The sequence below is a fragment of the Patella vulgata genome, chromosome 4 (genome assembly GCF_932274485.2).
Source record: "Patella vulgata chromosome 4, xgPatVulg1.2, whole genome shotgun sequence".
NCBI lineage: Eukaryota > Metazoa > Mollusca > Gastropoda > Patellidae > Patella > Patella vulgata.
The window spans coordinates 16,419,562-16,439,502 of NC_065882.2; the positions used below are offsets into that span (position 1 = coordinate 16,419,562).

Here is a 19,941-nt window from a genome sequence, read left to right on the forward strand (position 1 = left end):
TTTGGCGCTATAAAAATGGATATTAAATAAAGAAGTCAACAAGTGAAAGAACCCAGATTTCTGATTAAAAAAATCAGTATGCGAGTGACCGAGAAGGGAATGGCCATTTATCGTCTGTGTTAATCCCACGATCTTATCTGTTAGCAATACCTTGGAAAGTCTTCACATTCGGATCAGCGCCATGTTCAGGGTCGTCTTCTTCTTCGGGTTGTGCTTGGTTTCTCAAGGTAAGTGCATAAACATAACATCAAAATCAAGACCACATAATCTCGGCTGCAGGTCAACTTATTTGCAAAATAGATTCAGGTAGGCTTTGAATTCCGATTTTCTAACATGGTTTTGATCATGATCATAATTTCAGACGAAAGGGTAGGAATGGAAAAAGAAACCCCAAAAACGTCACCAACATAATAATTCTAGATCAGTCGAGAAATGTGGTCCTAAACTCAGTTACGACACCTGGTCATAAAAGTTACCCCCATTCCTTATCCCTACCACGGCACGAAACAATTGTCTGCTGTGATTTGTATTTTGACGTATTTGAGAATTCTGGGGTGGAGAATTGGGCTCTTATTATATACTATTCAAAAAAAGTAGGGGATATTTGATTTTTAAGTGTTATTAAAGTCACCTAATGAAACTGACGAAGAAACAAATGACAAAATGAAATGAAGTTCACATTCATCGATTTATTCCAAATGATCGTTAGACTAAGTAAGGCACAGACTGACCATTATAAGGGTAAAATGATACCCGGGGTCAAACAGCAAAGTTACCACAGCATCACAACCAAGTCAGTAACGGGTAAATCCTCCTCTGTTTGCCAAACAAGCATTGATCCGACGTGGCATACTCCTAATGAGACGTCTACGGTCATTTTGGTCCAGATTGTCCCATTCCTGTTGCAACGCAGCAGCAAGTTCTTGGACATTGGCAGGACGTTGTTGACGTTGAGGTAACCTCTGTCCAAGCATGTCCCAGACATGCTCGATGGGGGAGAGGTCGGGACTCAGTGCTGGCCAAGGTAATGTGGTGATGTTCTGTTGTTGGAGGTAACCTGTAACGATCCTGGCCCTGTGACATCTTGCGTTGTCATCCTGGAAGATGAAACGGCGGCCATGACGTCGTGCAAACGGCACAACATGGACTGCCAAGATGTTGTCCCGGTAGTACTGGCCTGTAACACGCCCTGCAACAACATGTAAAGCCGTTCTTCCAGCAACAGTGATGCCTCCCCACACCATAACAGAACCACCCCCAAATCGATCATGTCTGATGACGTTAACGTCTTGGAGGCGCTCGTTTCGACGACGCCACACCCTCCTACGTCTGTCCAAAAAATCAACAGTGAACCTTGACTCATCTGAAAACATCACATTGCTCCAGCGTCGATTATCCCAGTGTTGACGATCCCTACACCAACGACGTCTTGCCTGAATGTGATGATCTCTCAAACAAGGGATCACGCGAGGACGTCGGGCGCGAAGGTGACCCCTATGCAGTCGATTCCGAATCGTCTGGCCACTCACTCTCACACCAGTGTCTGTTTGAAGACGAGCGCTGATCTGATTTGCTGTGATGACACGATTTCTCAAGGCCAAGGTACGGATAAATCGATCCTGGGCTTGAGTTGTCGCCCTTGGTCGACCTGAACGTGGTCTGTCCTGTACAGATTGTGTATCACGGTATCCGGACCATAGCCTGCTTATGACAGACTGAGAAACATTCATCGTCCGCGCCACAACCGCCTGTGTTGTGCCGATCTGTAGCATGCCAAGGGCACGTAACCTTTCATTTTGGGTAAGCCGACGCATATCAAAATTTGTTTTCTGGTCACTAAAACAATTAAACTGATGTTTCCACCCTGGAATTCAATGCCACAATGACTGTAACATTCAAAGTCAGAGTCGTGCAAATCTTGGGTTGGACCCCCCATGATGATCCCAAGCATCACCTGCATTCCATGCGGTAGCTATTGGTGCGTTTGGGCGTCACATGTAACTGGAAATGTTTCTTCTGTTAGGTTCTATAGTGACTTTTTTCGTAGTCATTTGCATATTTTAGTATTATGCCCCCAAAATCAAATATCCCCTACTTTTTTTGAATAGTATATTATCAAATAGTATCATATGGTACGAATTATCATATTCTGCTTCTTTTTGTTGCAGCTTTAATATTCGGTTCCCAAGAAACCTGTTACCAGCATTATGGTTGTTTCTCCAATGCTAAACCGTTTAATAACGCGAAGAGTAATCTACCCGATTCCCCACAACACCAGCAAATATCCTTCCATCTGTATACCAGACATAATACCCACAATCCTCAGACAATAAAAGAAAATGACCATGCCAGCATTCAGAGAAGTCATTTTAAACATAATGTGAAGACAGTTTTGATTATACATGGCTTTACTAGCAATGGCCACGTTGAATGGATTGTGAAGATGGCTTCTGAAATTCTCAAATTCGTAAGTCTGATTGAAATAAAACGCTTAACTTTTGTCATTTGTTTTAATAACTTTAGTCCATTGTAATCGTGATATAAGTTCGTTGTCGATTTTTAATGCCGAAATTTCAATTCGCTAACTAATATTCGGCGAGAGGGCAAGGTGTGACTAGCTTGTTTTCTTAGATTTTAATAGTCGGCACTATCTATGACTTTAGTTAACATAACAATAACTTGTCGTATAAAGGTCCACTTCCGATTAATGAGATATCAGTTTAGAAATGAAATGAAATAGGGTTTAACGTCCCGTTGTTCTGACCTAACTTGGCTAGATCACTTGTATACGCCCTACATATTGCTGTGATGGAAATTTTGCGGCGCTACTGCATACTCTTATATTGAATTCCAACTGCCAAGAGGCCGCTTACGTGCACGCCAATGTGTACATCCGATTGGCTATACGTTGGCCCTTAACTGACCTTTGTCATGCACCACAGACAAGGGGGAACAACGCCAAAAATACCGATGAAATTTTCTCGGCCAACGCAGGGATCAAGGTTAGTGAGCCAGCTAGAATAAATGCCTTCTATAAGATCCACCACCAGTTGAGGGCACTATATTTTTTATAGATAATGGGGCGAAATTCCCACTATACCAGTAACCATGCAATGGACAGATTGCTAAACTTCTCATTGTCTGCGATATCACTATTGTTAAAGCAGAGAGCTGCGAATACTGTTTGTGATATCTACGTCTCTTTTGATTTGTGAGTCTATAACTCGTTGGGCAGAATAACGGCTAGTCAATGCTTCACTTGTCGGTCTTGCAGGCACTACTCTTGACAGGTGGGAACCTGGATTGTATAATCCAGAGGTTCTTTGTAGACGAGATGCCGATGCGAACCCAATGATCTTAACGCTTGACGACAGTGGCCCCATAATCTTTTGATAACATACTGTTTTAATTTTAAAGGAAGATGCTAACGTAATCGCTGTTAATTGGCAGAAAGGCGCTGCTCATATCAACTACTTCAAAGCCGTGGCTAATACACGAGTAGTTGGTGCTGTGGCTGCTCAACTTATCAAAGATTTGAGGTCAGTTGGTGGAATCAGTTACTCCAATGTCCACGTCATTGGTCACAGTCTGGGTGCTCATACTGGTGGATATATTGGAGAAATTATACCAGGGTTGGGACGAATAACTGGTTTAGATCCTGCTGGTTTGTCTTTTGAAAGATATGATATCAAAGTCAGACTTGACCCGTCTGATGCTACTTATGTGGATGTCATACATACTGACGGCGAAACTCTTTTTCAATTGGGTATATTTTCAGCTATTCTATGATCAATTTACAATTGTAACCTGGCTTAACGTAAAAATAAGCATGCTCTGAAATGTTTTCAACTGACATATGGGTTGACAATTTTAGCCTCTTCCATATCGCTTGCCCGTTAGCCGTCGGCCGTTAACTTTTCAGATTAGACTTCTTACCCTGAACCGCTTGATGGACTGCCACCAAATCTGGTAGGTATGGCGGCGCTTATTAAGATCTGACAAAAGAAAGTTGTTCGCCTTAACATGGACTTGACGGGGTCACCTAAACTGGGCAATTTAAGATTTGTTCACAAAAGTTTCGGTGGTAGGGTGCCCCACCATAAATAAATATCTCCAAATCTCGCGACAATTACACCACAATATCTATATATACACCAAGCCTTAAATCAGCTTCAAACATTTATAGTCACTAAATAAACGGTTATGCTGTACTTAATATGCTGTACTTAATATGACAATTTAATCATCCGTAAATAATACACTGAAAGCTGGTTCCGAGTGTGGGCCATAACATCCGAGCACAGTAGTCTCCCTTAACCCGTCTACCGACCATTCTACGTTTGATTAACAGGCCGGGATAATCAAGACTACTTTTTTTTACGAAACATAACAGAAAGCTGGAACAATAAATTGAATTTAGAAACACGCACGTTGGGCAACTCAACAATTGTTTTAAGAACCTTGTAAAAGTAAAGGGGGTTGGATGGCTGAATGGTTCGCACGTGCGCGCGCTGTATCGTAAGGCATGTCATTGAGTCAACTGGCGTGTTTTCGAATCCCCGGTTGTAAGTGACAAGGAGTAGGGTCGCCTGTCCAGCTTCGTGGGTTTTCTCCGGGTCCTCCAGTTTCCTCCCACTGCTTAAGACCCCTACGCGCAAGCGAATTATTGAAATAAAATTAAAACCATATGTTAGTCCCGAAATGACCTAGTTTGTGTCGAGTGGGCGTTAAACCCCATTTGTCTCTCTCTCTCTCTTGTAAAAGTAAAAGGGGGGTTGGATGGCCGAATGGTTAGCACGTGCGTGCTGTATCATAAAGCCTTTCATTGAGTCAACTGGCGTGGTTTCGAATCCCCGGTTGTACGTGACAAGGAGTAGGGTCGCCTGTCCAACCTCGTGGGTTTTCTCCGGGTCCTCCGGTTTCCTCCCACTGCTAAAGACCCCTACGCGCAAGTCCCGAAATGACCTAGTTTGTGTCGAGTGGACGTTAAACCCCATTTATCTCTCTGTAAAATTAAAATGAAACTACTCCTAGTATCATGTTCTTGTCCAACACAAGTATTTCAGAGATATTATTTGCACTCAACCAAAAGACGCCGCTCCTAATGGTACAGTTAATGATAAAGCAATTTAAAAAATAAAACGAACGTAATTTCTAAAGCTGCTGTAATAACTAAGCTAAATATTACTGCTATTCAGAATCGTCAATAATAGATTTTTTTACGGCTGTAATAGTTGATAGATGTGTAGAGAATTCCACGTGCGATGGCTATTTATAGGATCATAGACTCTTCCGCTGAGTGTTCTCATAGTGCGTAGTGTATGCGAGAAATCACTTCTAGACAAGCCACTGTCGAGATCAACTTTCTGTACGGTGCACGGGTCACCCCATCCTTGGTAGTGTTTTAAGATTTGATGAAACGAAGTTGGTCGAACCCATTGTGAAAGGAACAAGGGCTCCTTCAAGAGATAATTTATACATTTTCGATTTGTTTTGGTATTGCCATGATATAATTGGGACTGGCTGGGTGGGCAGGTTACCTTTTAAGTAAGGGGTGAATTTCTGAACTACTTAAAAGGAATTGAACCAACTTTAGTAGATATGTTGCCTAAGTTATGCTTATTCATATTTGTTCACCTAGACATCTTGGAGGACAAATGACACTTTAAAAGAACTAATTGTGGACATCTTTCACTTCTGCTAAACTGCTTGAAGACCCCATAGAACTAAGAATTATAGGTCAAAATTATACATTTTTGGACAATTCCTCTTATTTGCCTGAACTAGAGGTGGGGCAGGTGACGTCTGTGGGCATATTGAAGGAGAAAATTAGATATTTTCCACTTAACCAGACTTTAAACATGGATAGTACCATTGGGATATATCAGTGGCACCCTGAAAGGACAACTGCAGATATGTTTTCTTAATCTCAAGATGTAAACATAAGATAAAGTAATTAATATATTGAGCCGATTCGGGCTCTTGTAATTATCTCATTAAAATTACAATTTGTCCATCTTTTAAGCATTTGGTTTAGCTAAAGCAATTGGTGATGCTGATTTTTATCCAAACGGTGGAAGAAATCAACCAGGATGTCCTCACGTTGGTAACCATGCAATCGATGTCATCACCGGACAGCTAGATTGTAAGGACATGGGTTTTTTCTAACTTTTTTGCTTAACCGAAGCTTTATGAGAAATCGTTAAACTTATTAATAGAGACAAACTTTTATTATCAATTTGTTTTAAGTTAAAATTGTATATAATATATACAATATACATACATATATGTAACATGTATTGTCATTTTAACTTTTTATATTTATAAAGCACATATTTATTGTCTGTGGATGCTTGTTTTTATTTATGTATATAAGTATATTGTTTAGTTTGTCTCGTTAAGATCATAACGTGTTTGGCGCAATATAGCCCGGTTGGAGTTGACGTGCCATAAAATCTTCATTTAATTCATTCGTTTCTAATGCATTATTTTTACATTAATAGAAAAGTTCAGAAATCTTGTTCTTGAAGATTCTGGCAAGGCATGCGTGTCTTTATAGGTATGTGGCCGTTACGATAACGACCTTTTGCAAACTAATGTTGCCCCACTACAGAAGTAATAATCGTATTTTATTCTCCAAATAACCACATTTTCATTTTTACAGCTATAACTAGCAAGGTTAGATGTAGTCATCACGGGGCCATTGTGTGTAACCATAGTAACCGTAGATAAGATTGCCTCACTACAGAAGTAATAATCGTATTTTAGTCTCCAAATAACCACATTTTCATTTTTTCAGCTATAACTAGCAAGGTTGGATGGAGTCATCACGGGGCCATTGAATGTAACCATAGTAATAATAATATCCATATTTATTCTCAAATTAACCATCTTTTCAGCTTTAAATAACAAGGTTGCGTGTAGTCACCACAGGGCCATTGATTATTTTACGGAGTCTATCAATGGTGGGTGTATCTTTACATCCCATCCCTGTAGCTCTGAGAGTCAATTTAACAGTGGCCATTGTAAAAGTTGTGGTCATGGTTGTGCTGTAATGGGATACCACACACAATCAAGTCATCACCATGGTAGTTTTTATCTGACTACGAAGAGCCAGCATTCATTCTGTGTAAGTTATGCGGTTTTAATTTTAAAATCTAGAAATTGTTTTTAATTATTTTCAATGAGAAATCTATTAAAATATCAACGAAAGAACTAGTAAACATTTGATTCTATTGGGAATACTCGCTCAAATATAAATGAGACCCCCCCCCTCCCCCCTCCTGAATGACAAACTGAAAATTAGGGCTCTTAATATAACTTAGTTCTTGAGATATCTTTAATTCAAGACAATTAATCGCGACTCGTTTTAAATTAGTCTGATTATCAATAATCAATAACACCCCCTCCCCCCCCCCCCCCCCCCCGTCTAAATGACAAACTGAAAATTCCCGCTCTTAATAGTTCTTAGTTGTTGAGATTTCAGACTGATTATGAACTTTTTATATATTTTCAGACCCAATCTAGGAGGTCCTTACGTAGAGGAATAGAAAATGTCTTTAAACAATAAATATAGTACAAGTGAATCGTTTCTCGTTAACTGTTTTGATTGCAACTACCACGGTGTGTCGCTGTGATGGTCGACAAATCGTGTTGGCATGCAGTCGACACACTTCTATATATGGAGTCACGGTTGCTTGGTGAATAATGCGCTGGTTCACTAACAAAGGTGTCCTTGGTTCGTTCCTGTTGTTGGCTTAGAAAACTCGTGATCTCCCAGCATGTTTTCCTCTTGTCAGTGATGCAGCAAAGAGGCCCTGGTAAGCAAGTGTCTAGTTGTTCTGATGGGGCGAAAAATCGATGGCCCGTGTACACATTGGCTGCTCGTAAAATAACACTTGATAGTAAGAATTCAATGAAAAGCAGCAGAAAAACGCCGCTGTCCGGCCAAAATTTCGCTCATATCATACTGAATGGCGTATGCTTATCTTCTTTAGCCCGATTAGTGGTGCAGTCTAGTTAAACCCCCATTTCATTGCCCTTCGATACTTACATTCCCATATTGTTCAAGGGTGTCCAGAATGTTGTCTCTACATGAAAATCTCAGATATGAGATGTGAAGTGATCCGACTGAATAAAGTGTTGCTACCGCTGAGCTTAGGAGTGAACGACTTGGCCTTCCTTCTTTAAAATCAATATTAAAACTTATACAAAAAATATAATCATCACAGTTTACACATAACTCACAATATGAAATACAAGATTTAGAAGAAGGAGTTCATAAAATTGCGCTTTTTCTTATGAGTTAAGAAAAATCTTTGAAGTCGAAGTTCGCTGCTTAATAGTAAGATGAAACGAGGTATTCAAGGTACTGAGTAAAGTAGAGTAATCATTCTTGTACCTCCGTACCTTTCGGTATCTTGATAAATTAAATTTCAGGCTAATTAAACGTAAAAACAATGAAGTATTTTGTTTTTAAATTATTTTTTCCTAAACAAAATAAAAAGTAAAGATTTAACAGATCTTCAAATTTTATGTTTTTCTTAGTAAACCGGAATTTAGATAATATTGACATTAAACACGTTATGTATTGCTACGACTAAATGTGTTGATTTTCAATGTATTTTTATCATTTACTGTTATTTCAATGTATTATTATAACTAAATGTATTGATATATTATTTCAATGTATTTCTATCACTAAATGTATTGAAATGATATTATTTCAATTATCGCCAAATTCTATAGATACAAGCCAACAGTGAGGCTGATGTCCCCCGCCGAAAAGGAAAATAATTAGAGGACACATATAAATTTATCACAAATTATCTTTTACAAAGTATTGAACAATCAAACAGTATATCTTTACTTATAGTCTAACAATCAAAGTAGGAGAGTTATTGTTTTCCAAAGTCTCGACCAATCAAATTGCGTATCGCTCTGCTTACCCTGAGCAGAAAATGCTCATTATCAAACTTAGTCAAGGTATTACTGTAATGAAACTATACACCAAGTTTCATCAATCTCACTTAATTAGAACTAAAGTTATCGTGTCCCAAAGCATCAACCAATCAAATTGCTTATCTCTGCTTACCCTAAGCGGAAAATGCTCATCTTCGAACTCCATCAAGGCATTGACCTAATCAACACATACACCAAGTTTGAACATTCTAGCTCAATTAGGAAGAGAGTTATCGTGCCCCAAAGTATCAACCAATCAAATTGCTGCTTACCCTGAGCAGAAAATGCTCATTATCAAACTTAGTCAAGGTATTACTGTAATGAAACTATACACCAAGTTTCATCAATCTCACTTAATTAGAACTAAAGTTATCGTGTCCCAAAGCATCAACCAATCAAATTGCTTATCTCTGCTTACCCTAAGCGGAAAATGCTCATCTTCGAACTCCATCAAGGCATTGACCTAATCAACACATACACCAAGTTTGAACATTCTAGCTCAATTAGGAAGAGAGTTATCGTGCCCCAAAGTATCAACCAATCAAATTGCTTATCTCTGCTTACCCTAAGCGGAAAATGCTCATCTTCGAACTCCATCAAGGCATTGACCTAATAAACACATACACCAAGTTTGAACATTCTAGCTCAATTAAAAGTTATCGTGTCCCAAAGCATCAACCAATCAAATTGCTTATCTCTGCTTACCCTAAGCGGAAAATGCTCATCTTCAAACTCCATCAAGGCATTGACCTAATCAACACATACACCAAGTTTGAACATTCTAGCCCAATTAGGAAGAGAGTTATCGTGTCCCAAAGCATCAACCAATCAAATTGCTTATCTCTGCTTACCCTAAGCGGAAAATGCTCATCTTCGAACTCCATCAAGGCATTGACCTAATCAACACATACACCAAGTTTGAACATTCTAGCTCAATTAGGAAGAGAGTTATTGTGTCCCAAAAAGTGTGACGGACAGACAGACGGACGGACAGACGGACAGACAGACAGACGGACAGACGGACAGACAGACGGACGAACCCATTTTAATAGTCCCCTGCTTTCTTCGAAAGGCGGGGGACAAAAATATTATTTCAATGTATCGCCATCACTAATTGTATTGATATGCTATTATTTCAATGTTTTACTACTATAACTTGATATATTGATACTGTATCGGTTTAATGTATTTCTGTCACTAAATGTATTGATAATGTATTATTTCAATGCACTTCTGTCACTAATTGTATCGATATGCTATTATTTCAAAGCATATCACCAAATGTATTGATATGCTATTATTTCAACGTATTCCTACCACTGAATGTATTCCTATCACCAAATGTCTTGATAGGCTATTATTTTAATGTATTCCCATCACCAAATGTATTGATATGCTTTTATTTCAATGTATTACTGTCAATAGATGTACGGATATGGTATCATTTCAATGTATTACTATCACTAGATATATTGCAGGGGGGTTGGATGGTTGAATGGTTAGCACGTGCGCGCTGTATAATAAAGCCTGTCATTGAGTCAACTGGCGGGGTTTCGAATCCCCGGTTGTACGTGACAAGGAGTAGGGTCGCCTGTCCAACCTCGTGGGTCTTCTCTGGGTCCTCCGGTTTCCTCCCACTGCTTAAGACCCCTACGCGCAAGCAAATTATTGAAATAAAATTAAACCATATGTTAGTCCCGAAATGACCTAGTTTGTGTCGAGTGGACGTTAAACCCCATTTCTCTCTTTCTCTCTCTCTCTCTCTCTCCCGGATATATTGCATGCTACAATTCAATGTATAATTACTATCACTAAATGTATTAATATACAGTGGCGTAGCAGGGTGTGGGATGTGGTCGCCAAAGGTATCTTTGCCCCACTGACGCTGAGAACCCGTGTTCCGCCACTGATATATTCCTATCACTAAATGTATTGCAATCTCATTAAAATACAGATCTATATTTCGTTTCGTGTTTTATACTTTCGATTGCCTACACTACATGAAGATCTGTCAAGTTATAGTGGGAGTTCACGTAGAGGGGTCAAACGAGCGGGTTTTGACCCTATGACGTCAGGCATTAATCAATCAGTGTTGATGTTTCTAGTGGTTTACCCACAGTTCCGTGCACCAAAAGGTTAAAAGCTCGCCGTAACAGACCGTTTCATTGACTAATCCCTCACATCAGCCAGAACACGTCAAAGATAACAACTCTTCCAGATCCTAATGTAGGAAAGACCAGTAAAACGAAATTTTGAACTATAAAAACAAAACGATAGGATCTGTGTTTTAATCAGATTGAATGTACTGATACGTAATTGTACGTATAATATACAAGTGGCGTAGCGGGATGGGCGCGCCAAAGGTGTCTTTACCCCACTGAAGCTAAGAACCCGTGTTCCGCTACTGATATATAGACCTTCCTATATATGACGTTTTCTAAAAGTGCTAATAAAGAAATCATACCAGGAAAGGAAAAAAATATTGTTTCGATCCACAACCCAGATTTATGATAAAATAATTTTTATGCAAGTGATTTAGAGATAATGGCCATTTATCGTCTGTGTGAATCCCACGATGTTATCTGTTAGCAATACCTTGGAAAGTCTTCACATTCAGATCAGCGCCATGTTCAGGGTCGTCTTCTTCTTCGGGCTGTGCTTGGTTTCACAAGGTAAGCAAATGAGCATGACATCAAATACAAGACCACATAATCTCGGATGTGGGTCTACCTATTCGGGCTGTGCTTGATTTCATAGCGAAAGTCCACGAAAGTGTCATATTCTTTGTATACTAGGGACTGAATTCTGATTTTCTACCATCCGGCGAACAAATCTCAACACATATTGTATTGCCTATTTCTACATCTGTACAGAATTGTGGTCTAAACGTAGTTATGATATACGTAAAGGATCCCTTGACAGTTGGAATTCGATATAAGAGTAGGCCGTAGCGCCGCTGCCCGGGCAAAATTTCCCTCATAGCACACTGTATGGCGTATGCCCGTCTTCATTATTCAGTTTAGGAGCAGAACAGTAAGGCGTTAAACCCCGTTCCATTTCATTTCATTTTTGTAGTTATGATATACGGGTATAAGAGTTACGCCCCTTGCCAGGTGAAAGGCTAGATCTATTTCTTAAGGCCAAATCAAGAGATGCAAACACGGTTAGAGCATGTCATTGGTGGCGAGATTGTAGGTTTGGGTAAGCTTTAGGGCTAGGATCATCGCTAGCTCCGTTTACAACTCGTGACTAAACTTGACGTTAGCCTTATGAAATAAATCAAACCCAGGTGAAGCGATAAGAATGAACAAAATCCATACATGTTTTGCTTAATTCTACGTGAGCGGAGAATTGTAATCTAATCTGAATAACGATATAAGGGCATAAGAGTTACTCCCCTTCTCCAAACAACGCACAATCTATTTTTCAGCTGTGCTTTGTTTCAAAATGTGAGCGTTTTCAAGATACACAATTGGGATTTTTAAACATGTAATTGATCATTTTGAGGTGTTTAACTGATTTCTATGTGTGATTATATCCCTCTTTTTTGCAGCTTTAATATTCGGTTCAAAAGAAACATGTTACCAGCCTTATGGTTGTTTCTCCAATGCTAAACCGTTTAATAACGCGAAGAGTAATCTACCCGATTCCCCACAACACCAGCAAATATCCTTCCATCTGTATACCCGACAGAGTGGCCACAGTTATCAGACAATCAGAGAACATGACCATTCCAGCATTCAGAAAAGTCATTTTAAACATCACGCAAAGACAGTTTTCATAATACATGGCTTTACTAGCAATGGCCTTGTTGATTGGCTTGTGACCATGGCTTCTGAAATTCTCAAACACGTAAGTATGTTTAATATTTGAAATCATACATATATTAGGGAGGGGACGAAAAACCGAGGTCCCGTGTACACATTGGCGTGGACGTAAAAGAACCCTTTACAGTTTGAATTTGAAATAAGAGTAGGCCGAAGTGCCGCTGTCCGGGCAAAATTTCCCTCATAGCACACTGTATGGCGTATACGTCTTGATTAGAAAAGTCGGAACGGAACAGTAGGTAGTCAAAATCCATTTCATTTCATTTCATTTGTTTTAATAAATTTCGGGAGGTCACGGTGGGTAAGACGCTGGCTCGAAGCCTGGGGTTGTGTGTTAGATCCCTGCATTGGCCGAGAAAGTTCCTTCAGATTTTCCGGCGTGGTTCCCCCTAGTCAGTGATGCCAGACGGAGGATCTGACAAGGGCAGCTGTCTAGTCGTTCGGATGGGACGAAAAACCGAGGTCCCGTGTACACATTGAAGTGCACGTAAAAGATCCCTTGACAATTGGAATTTGATATAAGAGTAGGCCGTAGTACCGTTGTCTGGGCAAAATTTCCCTCATAGCACACTATATGGCGTATGCCCGTCTTCATTAGCCCAGTTCTGAGCAGAATAGGACGTTAAACCCTATTTCATTTAATAAATTTCGTTTCTATATTTGACAGTTTTTGGTTTTTAATCCGGGCCGAACTGTCAATTAGCTTATAGGCGAGAGAAGGCAGATGTGTGACCAGCCTTGCTTTCTTCAATTTTATTAGCCGGGACTATCTATAACTATAAAGGCCCCATTCCGTTTAACGAAGTAGCGGGTTGTTGTGATTGATGTTCATGGTGTCTAATGTCCGCTTCCACCGAGGGTAATATCGCAAACAAGTCTTATTCTATTGCACTTAGCGCATGCACATGCGTCTTGCCGGTGGAAGGAAATCCGTATACCCGGAATGAGACCAAGGGGTTGAGAAGGCGCCCCTATCTCATTACGCTTGACGCGCGACACTCAAGGCCATCCCAGCCCGCTAGAGATATCAGCATATGCATTTTTTCAAGCTATGATTGAACAAGACTGATATTATCTCTACCCGATTGGTTTATTCAGACAATGTAGGTGGGCCAAATGGCTGTTTCTGTAATGTAATCATATGTCTGCATCTCGTTGGGCATTGCTTGAAATTAGACCACGTGTATCATCTATCAATGCAATCTATTTTGGGCAATACGGTTGTTCGTGTTAACCTGGCATTTTAGGTTTTCTCTACTGTCATTACGTGTCTGCTGTAACTCGTTGGGCATTTAATGGAAGAATAACGACTGGGTAACACTTTACTTGTTAGGCACCACTCATGTAGAGTGGAAACTAGGCTTCAAAAGACACTAGGCTCTTTCTGCCCACGTAAGCATGCGAACCCGAAACGATCAGTGAACATACCACTGCAGTCCCTTTATAAAATTCTATTGTTATTTTAAAGGAAGACGTCAACGTAATAGGTGTTGATTGGCAGAAAGGCGCTGCCCATGTCAACTATTTTAAAGCCGTGGCTAATACAAGAGTAGTTGGTGCTGTAGCTGCTCAACTTATCAAAGATTTGAGGTCAGTTGGCGGAATCAGTTACTCCAATGTCCACGTCATTGGTCACAGTCTGGGTTCTCATATTGCTGGATACATTGGAGAAATTATTCCAGGGTTGGGAAGAATAACTGGTTTAGATCCTGCTGGTTTGTCTTTTGAAAACTATGATGTCAAAGTCAGACTTGACCCTTCTGATGCTACTTATGTGGATGTAATACACTCAGATGCTGGAACTCTTTTTACATTGGGTATATTTTCAACTTGTTCTTAATCTTTATTAATATGGTATACAAAATTTTTCATTTGTATTACGTGGTTCCATGTATCCAAATTCATGTATCATGTATCAGTTTTAAAATATTTTGATTTTATTTTATTAAAAAAAAATCGATTGACGATTTAAAATATGTTGAACGTTCAAAATGGATTGCCATTTTTAACCAAAAAGCCCAAAGGACTATCTTTACATTCTCTATGGATTGGGTGGTGCTCATTCAGATTGGTTCGAATAAACATTTTTGGACAGTTCCACGTGTTCTTCTAAAATAGAAGTGGAGAGTGTGCCTTTTGTGGTTATCTTACAAATAGGGTTAGTGCCATAGGGATATAACAGATGCACGTGGGAAGGACAAACACCAATGTTTTCTCTTGATCGATATCCGCCGAAGAGCGATTATGAAGCACTACGCGTCAGCGGTTAGATGTCGAAAGCCCACATTCCAAAACATCCCCACAGCATGCTCTGCTAGACATTTTATTAGTATTGTCTCTGGTTGTATTTGTATTTTTTTTACTTAGATTCCACTTTAAACGTTGTGAATTTATTCTCAGTTTATGGTTATAGGAATAACAATACCACAGTTCGTTTCTACATGGTTATGTCAAGCAGTGGATACATAGGTTACAAGCATAGACCCCAATAAAGTCATTCTCTCAATGCCACCCCCATCCAAACTTGCAAGAGCGATTGTGCTGATAGAACATGCTACATCTTCCCCTCTAAGAATCTACATTGTGTCTGTTCTAACGCTCAGACCTCTGGTGGTTTTCTACACTTGGGTTTCGAATTTCAATTATCTAATTAATCAAATATGACGTAATTAATTATAATGATTGGCACTCATGTTTAATGACGCGAGTACTCTTCGCAATATTTCAAAACCAATTTAATTTGCGTTTTCAAATAAACTCATATCCAGGTTAATATTTTGACAATGGAGAAGACAGATAAAACTTAGGTATTTATCAAATTATAAATCATTTCCTCTGGGGCACATATTACTTATATTTGCCTAGTGCAATTTCGCATGAATTACCAAATAGGATTACATTGCAGCGACCTGGGCTCTTTTAATATATCTCATTAACATTGTAATTTGTTTACCCTTTAAGCATTTGGTTTAGCTAAAGCAATTGGTGACACAGATTTTTATCCAAACGGTGGAAGAAATCAACCAGGATGTCCCCACGTTGGTAACCATGCTCTCGATCTCATCACCGGACAAATTGATAGTAAGTGGTTAGGATTTTTTACATTCAAAAATATAGTTTCGCTAATACTGCTAGAAGTAGTATTAGCGAAACTATAGAAGACCAAACGATAACCCCGTGGACAAACCACACCATACAAAAAAAACTCATTGGCAATAAAATTAGCAGTACTATCTGATCAAATAAGTGAGGGCGGTCGTAATCATCCACTGCGTTGAACGTAATGTTCCGGGCCTACGGTTATACAAGATTCACTTAAATTTAAAACACGAATCCTCTTTTCAATGTCAACCGTGGTTGAACACGAATTTTCTGATGATTGTGACTACATCATGAGATTATTGTATGCACAAATATAGTTTATCCAATTACTTGTTGTACCAGGCATTTCCATCGTTCTCCTCCAGTGACTCGAATCAAGGGAGATAAACAAAATATGATCAGTTCAACATTTAATCAATATAGAGTATTTGCATCCAGCCATATTCAATTATGGGAAAAGAGCTACAGAATTAAGTCTCTCTGGTGTAGGTCAAAATACATTGTTGAATTCGGTTGTTCTTACGTGTTATTTCTATCAGTGACGAAATGGCAAGTATAAGATCACTCGCTTTGTATACTTAACCATAGGTGTAATAATATGCATATTTTATTCTCAGAATAACCATATTTCCATTTTTTCAGCTATAACGAGCAAGGTTGGGTGTAATCATCACAGAGCCATTGATTATTTTACGGAGTCTATCAATGGTGGGTGTGTCTTTACATCCCATCCCTGTAGCTCTGAGAGTCAATATAATAGTGGCCATTGTAAAAGTTGTGGTCATGGTTGCGCTGTAATGGGATACCACACACAACCACATCATTACCATGGTAGTTTCTATCTGAATACAAAGAGTCACCATCCATTCTGTGTAAGTTATAAATGAAATGAAATAAAATGGGGTTTAACGTCCTACTGTTCTGCTCCTATACTGGGCTAATGAAGACGGGCATATGCCATACAGTGTGCTATGAGGGAAATTTTGCCCGGGCAGCGGCACTATCGCCTACTCTTTATCGAATTCCAACTGCCAAGGGATCTTTTACGTGCATTCCAATGTATACACGGGACCTCAGTTTTTCGTCTCATCCGAAGGACTAGACAGCTGTCCTTGTCAGGCCCTCCGTCCTGCATCACTGACAAGGGGGAACCACGCCGGAAAATCTGGATGAACTTTCTCGGCCAATGCAGGGATCGAACACCCGACCTCCAGGCTAGCGAGCCAGCGTCTTACCCACTTAGCCACGTGATCCCCCGTGTAAGTTATAAAGGTTTTAAATACAATATTTCTTATGCGCATATTATTAGAATATCAACGAATAAACTGGGAAAACAGTCAATCCAGTTGGTGATTAAGGTCGTTTCAGAAATCCCGAGAAACGGAAAGCGTACAGAGTGGCGATTTTCATATTGGATATACAGTGAATTATAGGACCAAGGGTAGCTTGGTCGTAAAGATAATTTTGGCTGTAGTCCGCTGTTTCAAACAGCCCGTCCCCCACCTAAATAACAAACTGTGATAATCAGAGCCCTTAGTATTACTTAGTTGTTGAGATTTTAGCCTGACTATCAAACTTTTATATATTTTCAGACCCAATCTAGGAGGTCCTTACGCAGAGGAATAGAAAATTTCTTTAAACAATAAATGAAGTACAAGTGAAATATTTCTCATTTAATGTTTAACAATAATCACTACAATAACAATAAATATCAATATAGTTCCGAACAGCAAAGGGTTTCGCCACTCTCCAATTGTATTCCAGTTTGTAAGGTTTGATTTCCCCATCCAGTGTCAAAGAGCAAACGCAGATATCCGTACTTCTTTTGATTGCGTGAGTGGAAGCGTGGCCGCCCCCTTGTCTTGGAAGTATGTATTGTTAACCGGTGGAGAGGGACATTTCCATTAAAACTCATTACTTGAACTATGTACCCATACAGCTATTTGGTCCAGGGTTACCCCTTAACCAGGTCAATATTTGTTGTAGACGAGGCGGGGACAATTTGTTCTTTGTTCGTCCAGCCAGGCTACGTATAAGAACCGACAAGACTATTTTTTTTTTCAATAACGCCCAAAGTATTGCAAAATGTGACCGAGAATCAAAGATGTGCTATTGATATGCATATTTTACACACCATATCCTAAATATAAATGATTTCATAAAAAAAAATGAATTACATTGTATATGGATAACTGAACTTTGAAAAAGTGGGTTAAGGGTCCATAAATGTCTCAACAAATCATCTTTTTTCAACACTGAACATGATACAAACACAGACAAGGACTAAGATACGAAATATACATGAAACATTACTAGATAGATCTGTGACTACTTTAGGATAAATATTAAAGAAACATTATTGTTATTCATTTATAAAACCAACCACCCCCAACCTTTCCATGGAGTTAAAAATGTTATATTATGGTCCCTGCAAGCTTATAAATAGTGAATCTTAAAAATCTCCACATTTGAGAACTTTATTCTTAAGGTTTCTTTACTGTGGTATTATTGCACCTTGTTGCGGCCATTTTTTAATCAAGTCGAAGGAGAGAGTTTTCAAAAGCAAGAAGTCGATGATGACGAATTTGCAAAAAGGTCGCAGCAGGTTTCCATAGGTTACAGTAAGTGCCATTGAGGTGACGACCACTGTCAAGATTGGTCGCATTATTTCTGTTACGTCTTTTTTTGTATTCCTGATTGTTTACAAATTTGAGTGAAGTCTGTGTCACTACAGGCCCGGGACTGTACAGCGCAGTGGACGCTTAGGACTGGCCCCCGGATCCATTCACTTGATTTGATATTTGTTTATTTGGTGCAATGTCTGTTTTCTGTCTTGTCCGCCGGTTTATCTTGTAGATTTTTGTATTACGTGTAGTGCGGTCCTCCTGCATAGAGATAAACAATGGACATTATGTGTAGCTTAATGGTCAAGTGCGAGATTGCACGAGTGCGTTCAGCAAGGGGTCTATAGCTATATATTTCGCAATATCTTGCACGAGACCATTAAACAACTTAAATTACCGACACTATCCAGCACGTGCATATCAATGAAATACGTCACGCGGGTCCAATATTTCAACTAGTATAAATAATGTAAGCTTGGCATATTGCCCATACCATTATTTAAAATAATGCTACACCAACATCAAAGGATGACGTCACATCTGTATTTTAATGAAGTAGAATGCATGTACGTGAGCTTAAACTGTTTGAATTGCTAAACTAATATCCATATTCAACAATTAGTATGATTAAAAGCTGATTTATGACGTCACATTATTCTACCTAGCATACATTTATTTCCCCTTTAAATGGGGATATCTCAAAATAGAAACGGCTTGCATTGAATCAGTCCATCTACGTTAAAGCTTTAATTATCAATATTGATTTTGTTTCAGTTTTGTATGAAATCATTTAAATTATGTAGGAATAAAACTAGGGAGTTCCTAAAGGTATGCATTTTATCAGGACGTAAGGTCTATGATTCTATTATCGGATGAAGGTGGGGAGGGGGTTTTGCAAGGTGGTTTTATTTAGCTACTAGAATAATATTCGGAATATTGTAAACCATGTAGTTATCATCTCAAGAATATTGGATCAATACGCCATCTGATCACTGAAGATGCTGCGTCAACATTGGTTCGTTGTTTGGTCATTTCCCGACTTGATTACTGCAACAGTATTTTAATTGGCATAACACATGAACAATCACAACTTTTACAAAGAATACAAAACAAAGCCGCCAGAATAATCTGTAAAACGAACCCACGTGAACACATATCTCCTGTATTGACTGCTTTACATTGGCTTCGGGAAAATGAGCGGAATGAATTCAAATTGCTGTGTCTGACATACCAATCAGTGAATGGAACTGCACCTGCATACCTACAAGAGCTTTACCATCACCATTCCTCGTCTAGAAACCTTCGATCAAATGATAAACCTCTTCTAACGATTCCTAATTACAACTTGAAATCTTTTGGTGCGCGGTTTTTTAAATACACTGCTGCAGTATACAGGAACAATCTTCCTATCCACCTCAAAAAATGTC

General features: G+C 39.2%; 2 protein-coding genes across 2 annotated transcripts in view; both read left to right on the forward strand.

The window, feature by feature from the left end:
* LOC126817831 (pancreatic lipase-related protein 2-like) overlaps positions 1-11,506 on the forward strand; it is a 28,695-nt gene extending 17,189 nt beyond the window's left edge. The window contains exons 6-9 of the mRNA XM_056100195.1: positions 3,422-3,766; positions 6,026-6,145; positions 6,900-7,129; positions 11,501-11,506. Coding sequence (XP_055956170.1) covers positions 3,422-3,766; positions 6,026-6,145; positions 6,900-7,129; positions 11,501-11,506 — 701 coding nt within the window. The remainder of the gene's footprint in view (positions 1-3,421; positions 3,767-6,025; positions 6,146-6,899; positions 7,130-11,500) is intronic.
* Positions 11,507-11,550: 44 nt separating this feature from the next.
* LOC126818645 (inactive pancreatic lipase-related protein 1) lies at positions 11,551-17,553 on the forward strand. Its single transcript, XM_050546170.1, has 6 exons — positions 11,551-11,633; positions 12,515-12,813; positions 14,257-14,605; positions 15,750-15,869; positions 16,533-16,762; positions 17,483-17,553. Exons 1-6 carry the CDS (start codon positions 11,588-11,590, stop codon positions 17,534-17,536), a joined length of 1,098 nt encoding a protein of 365 aa, XP_050402127.1. The 5' UTR covers positions 11,551-11,587; the 3' UTR covers positions 17,537-17,553.
* The last annotated feature ends 2,388 nt before the right edge of the window (positions 17,554-19,941 follow it).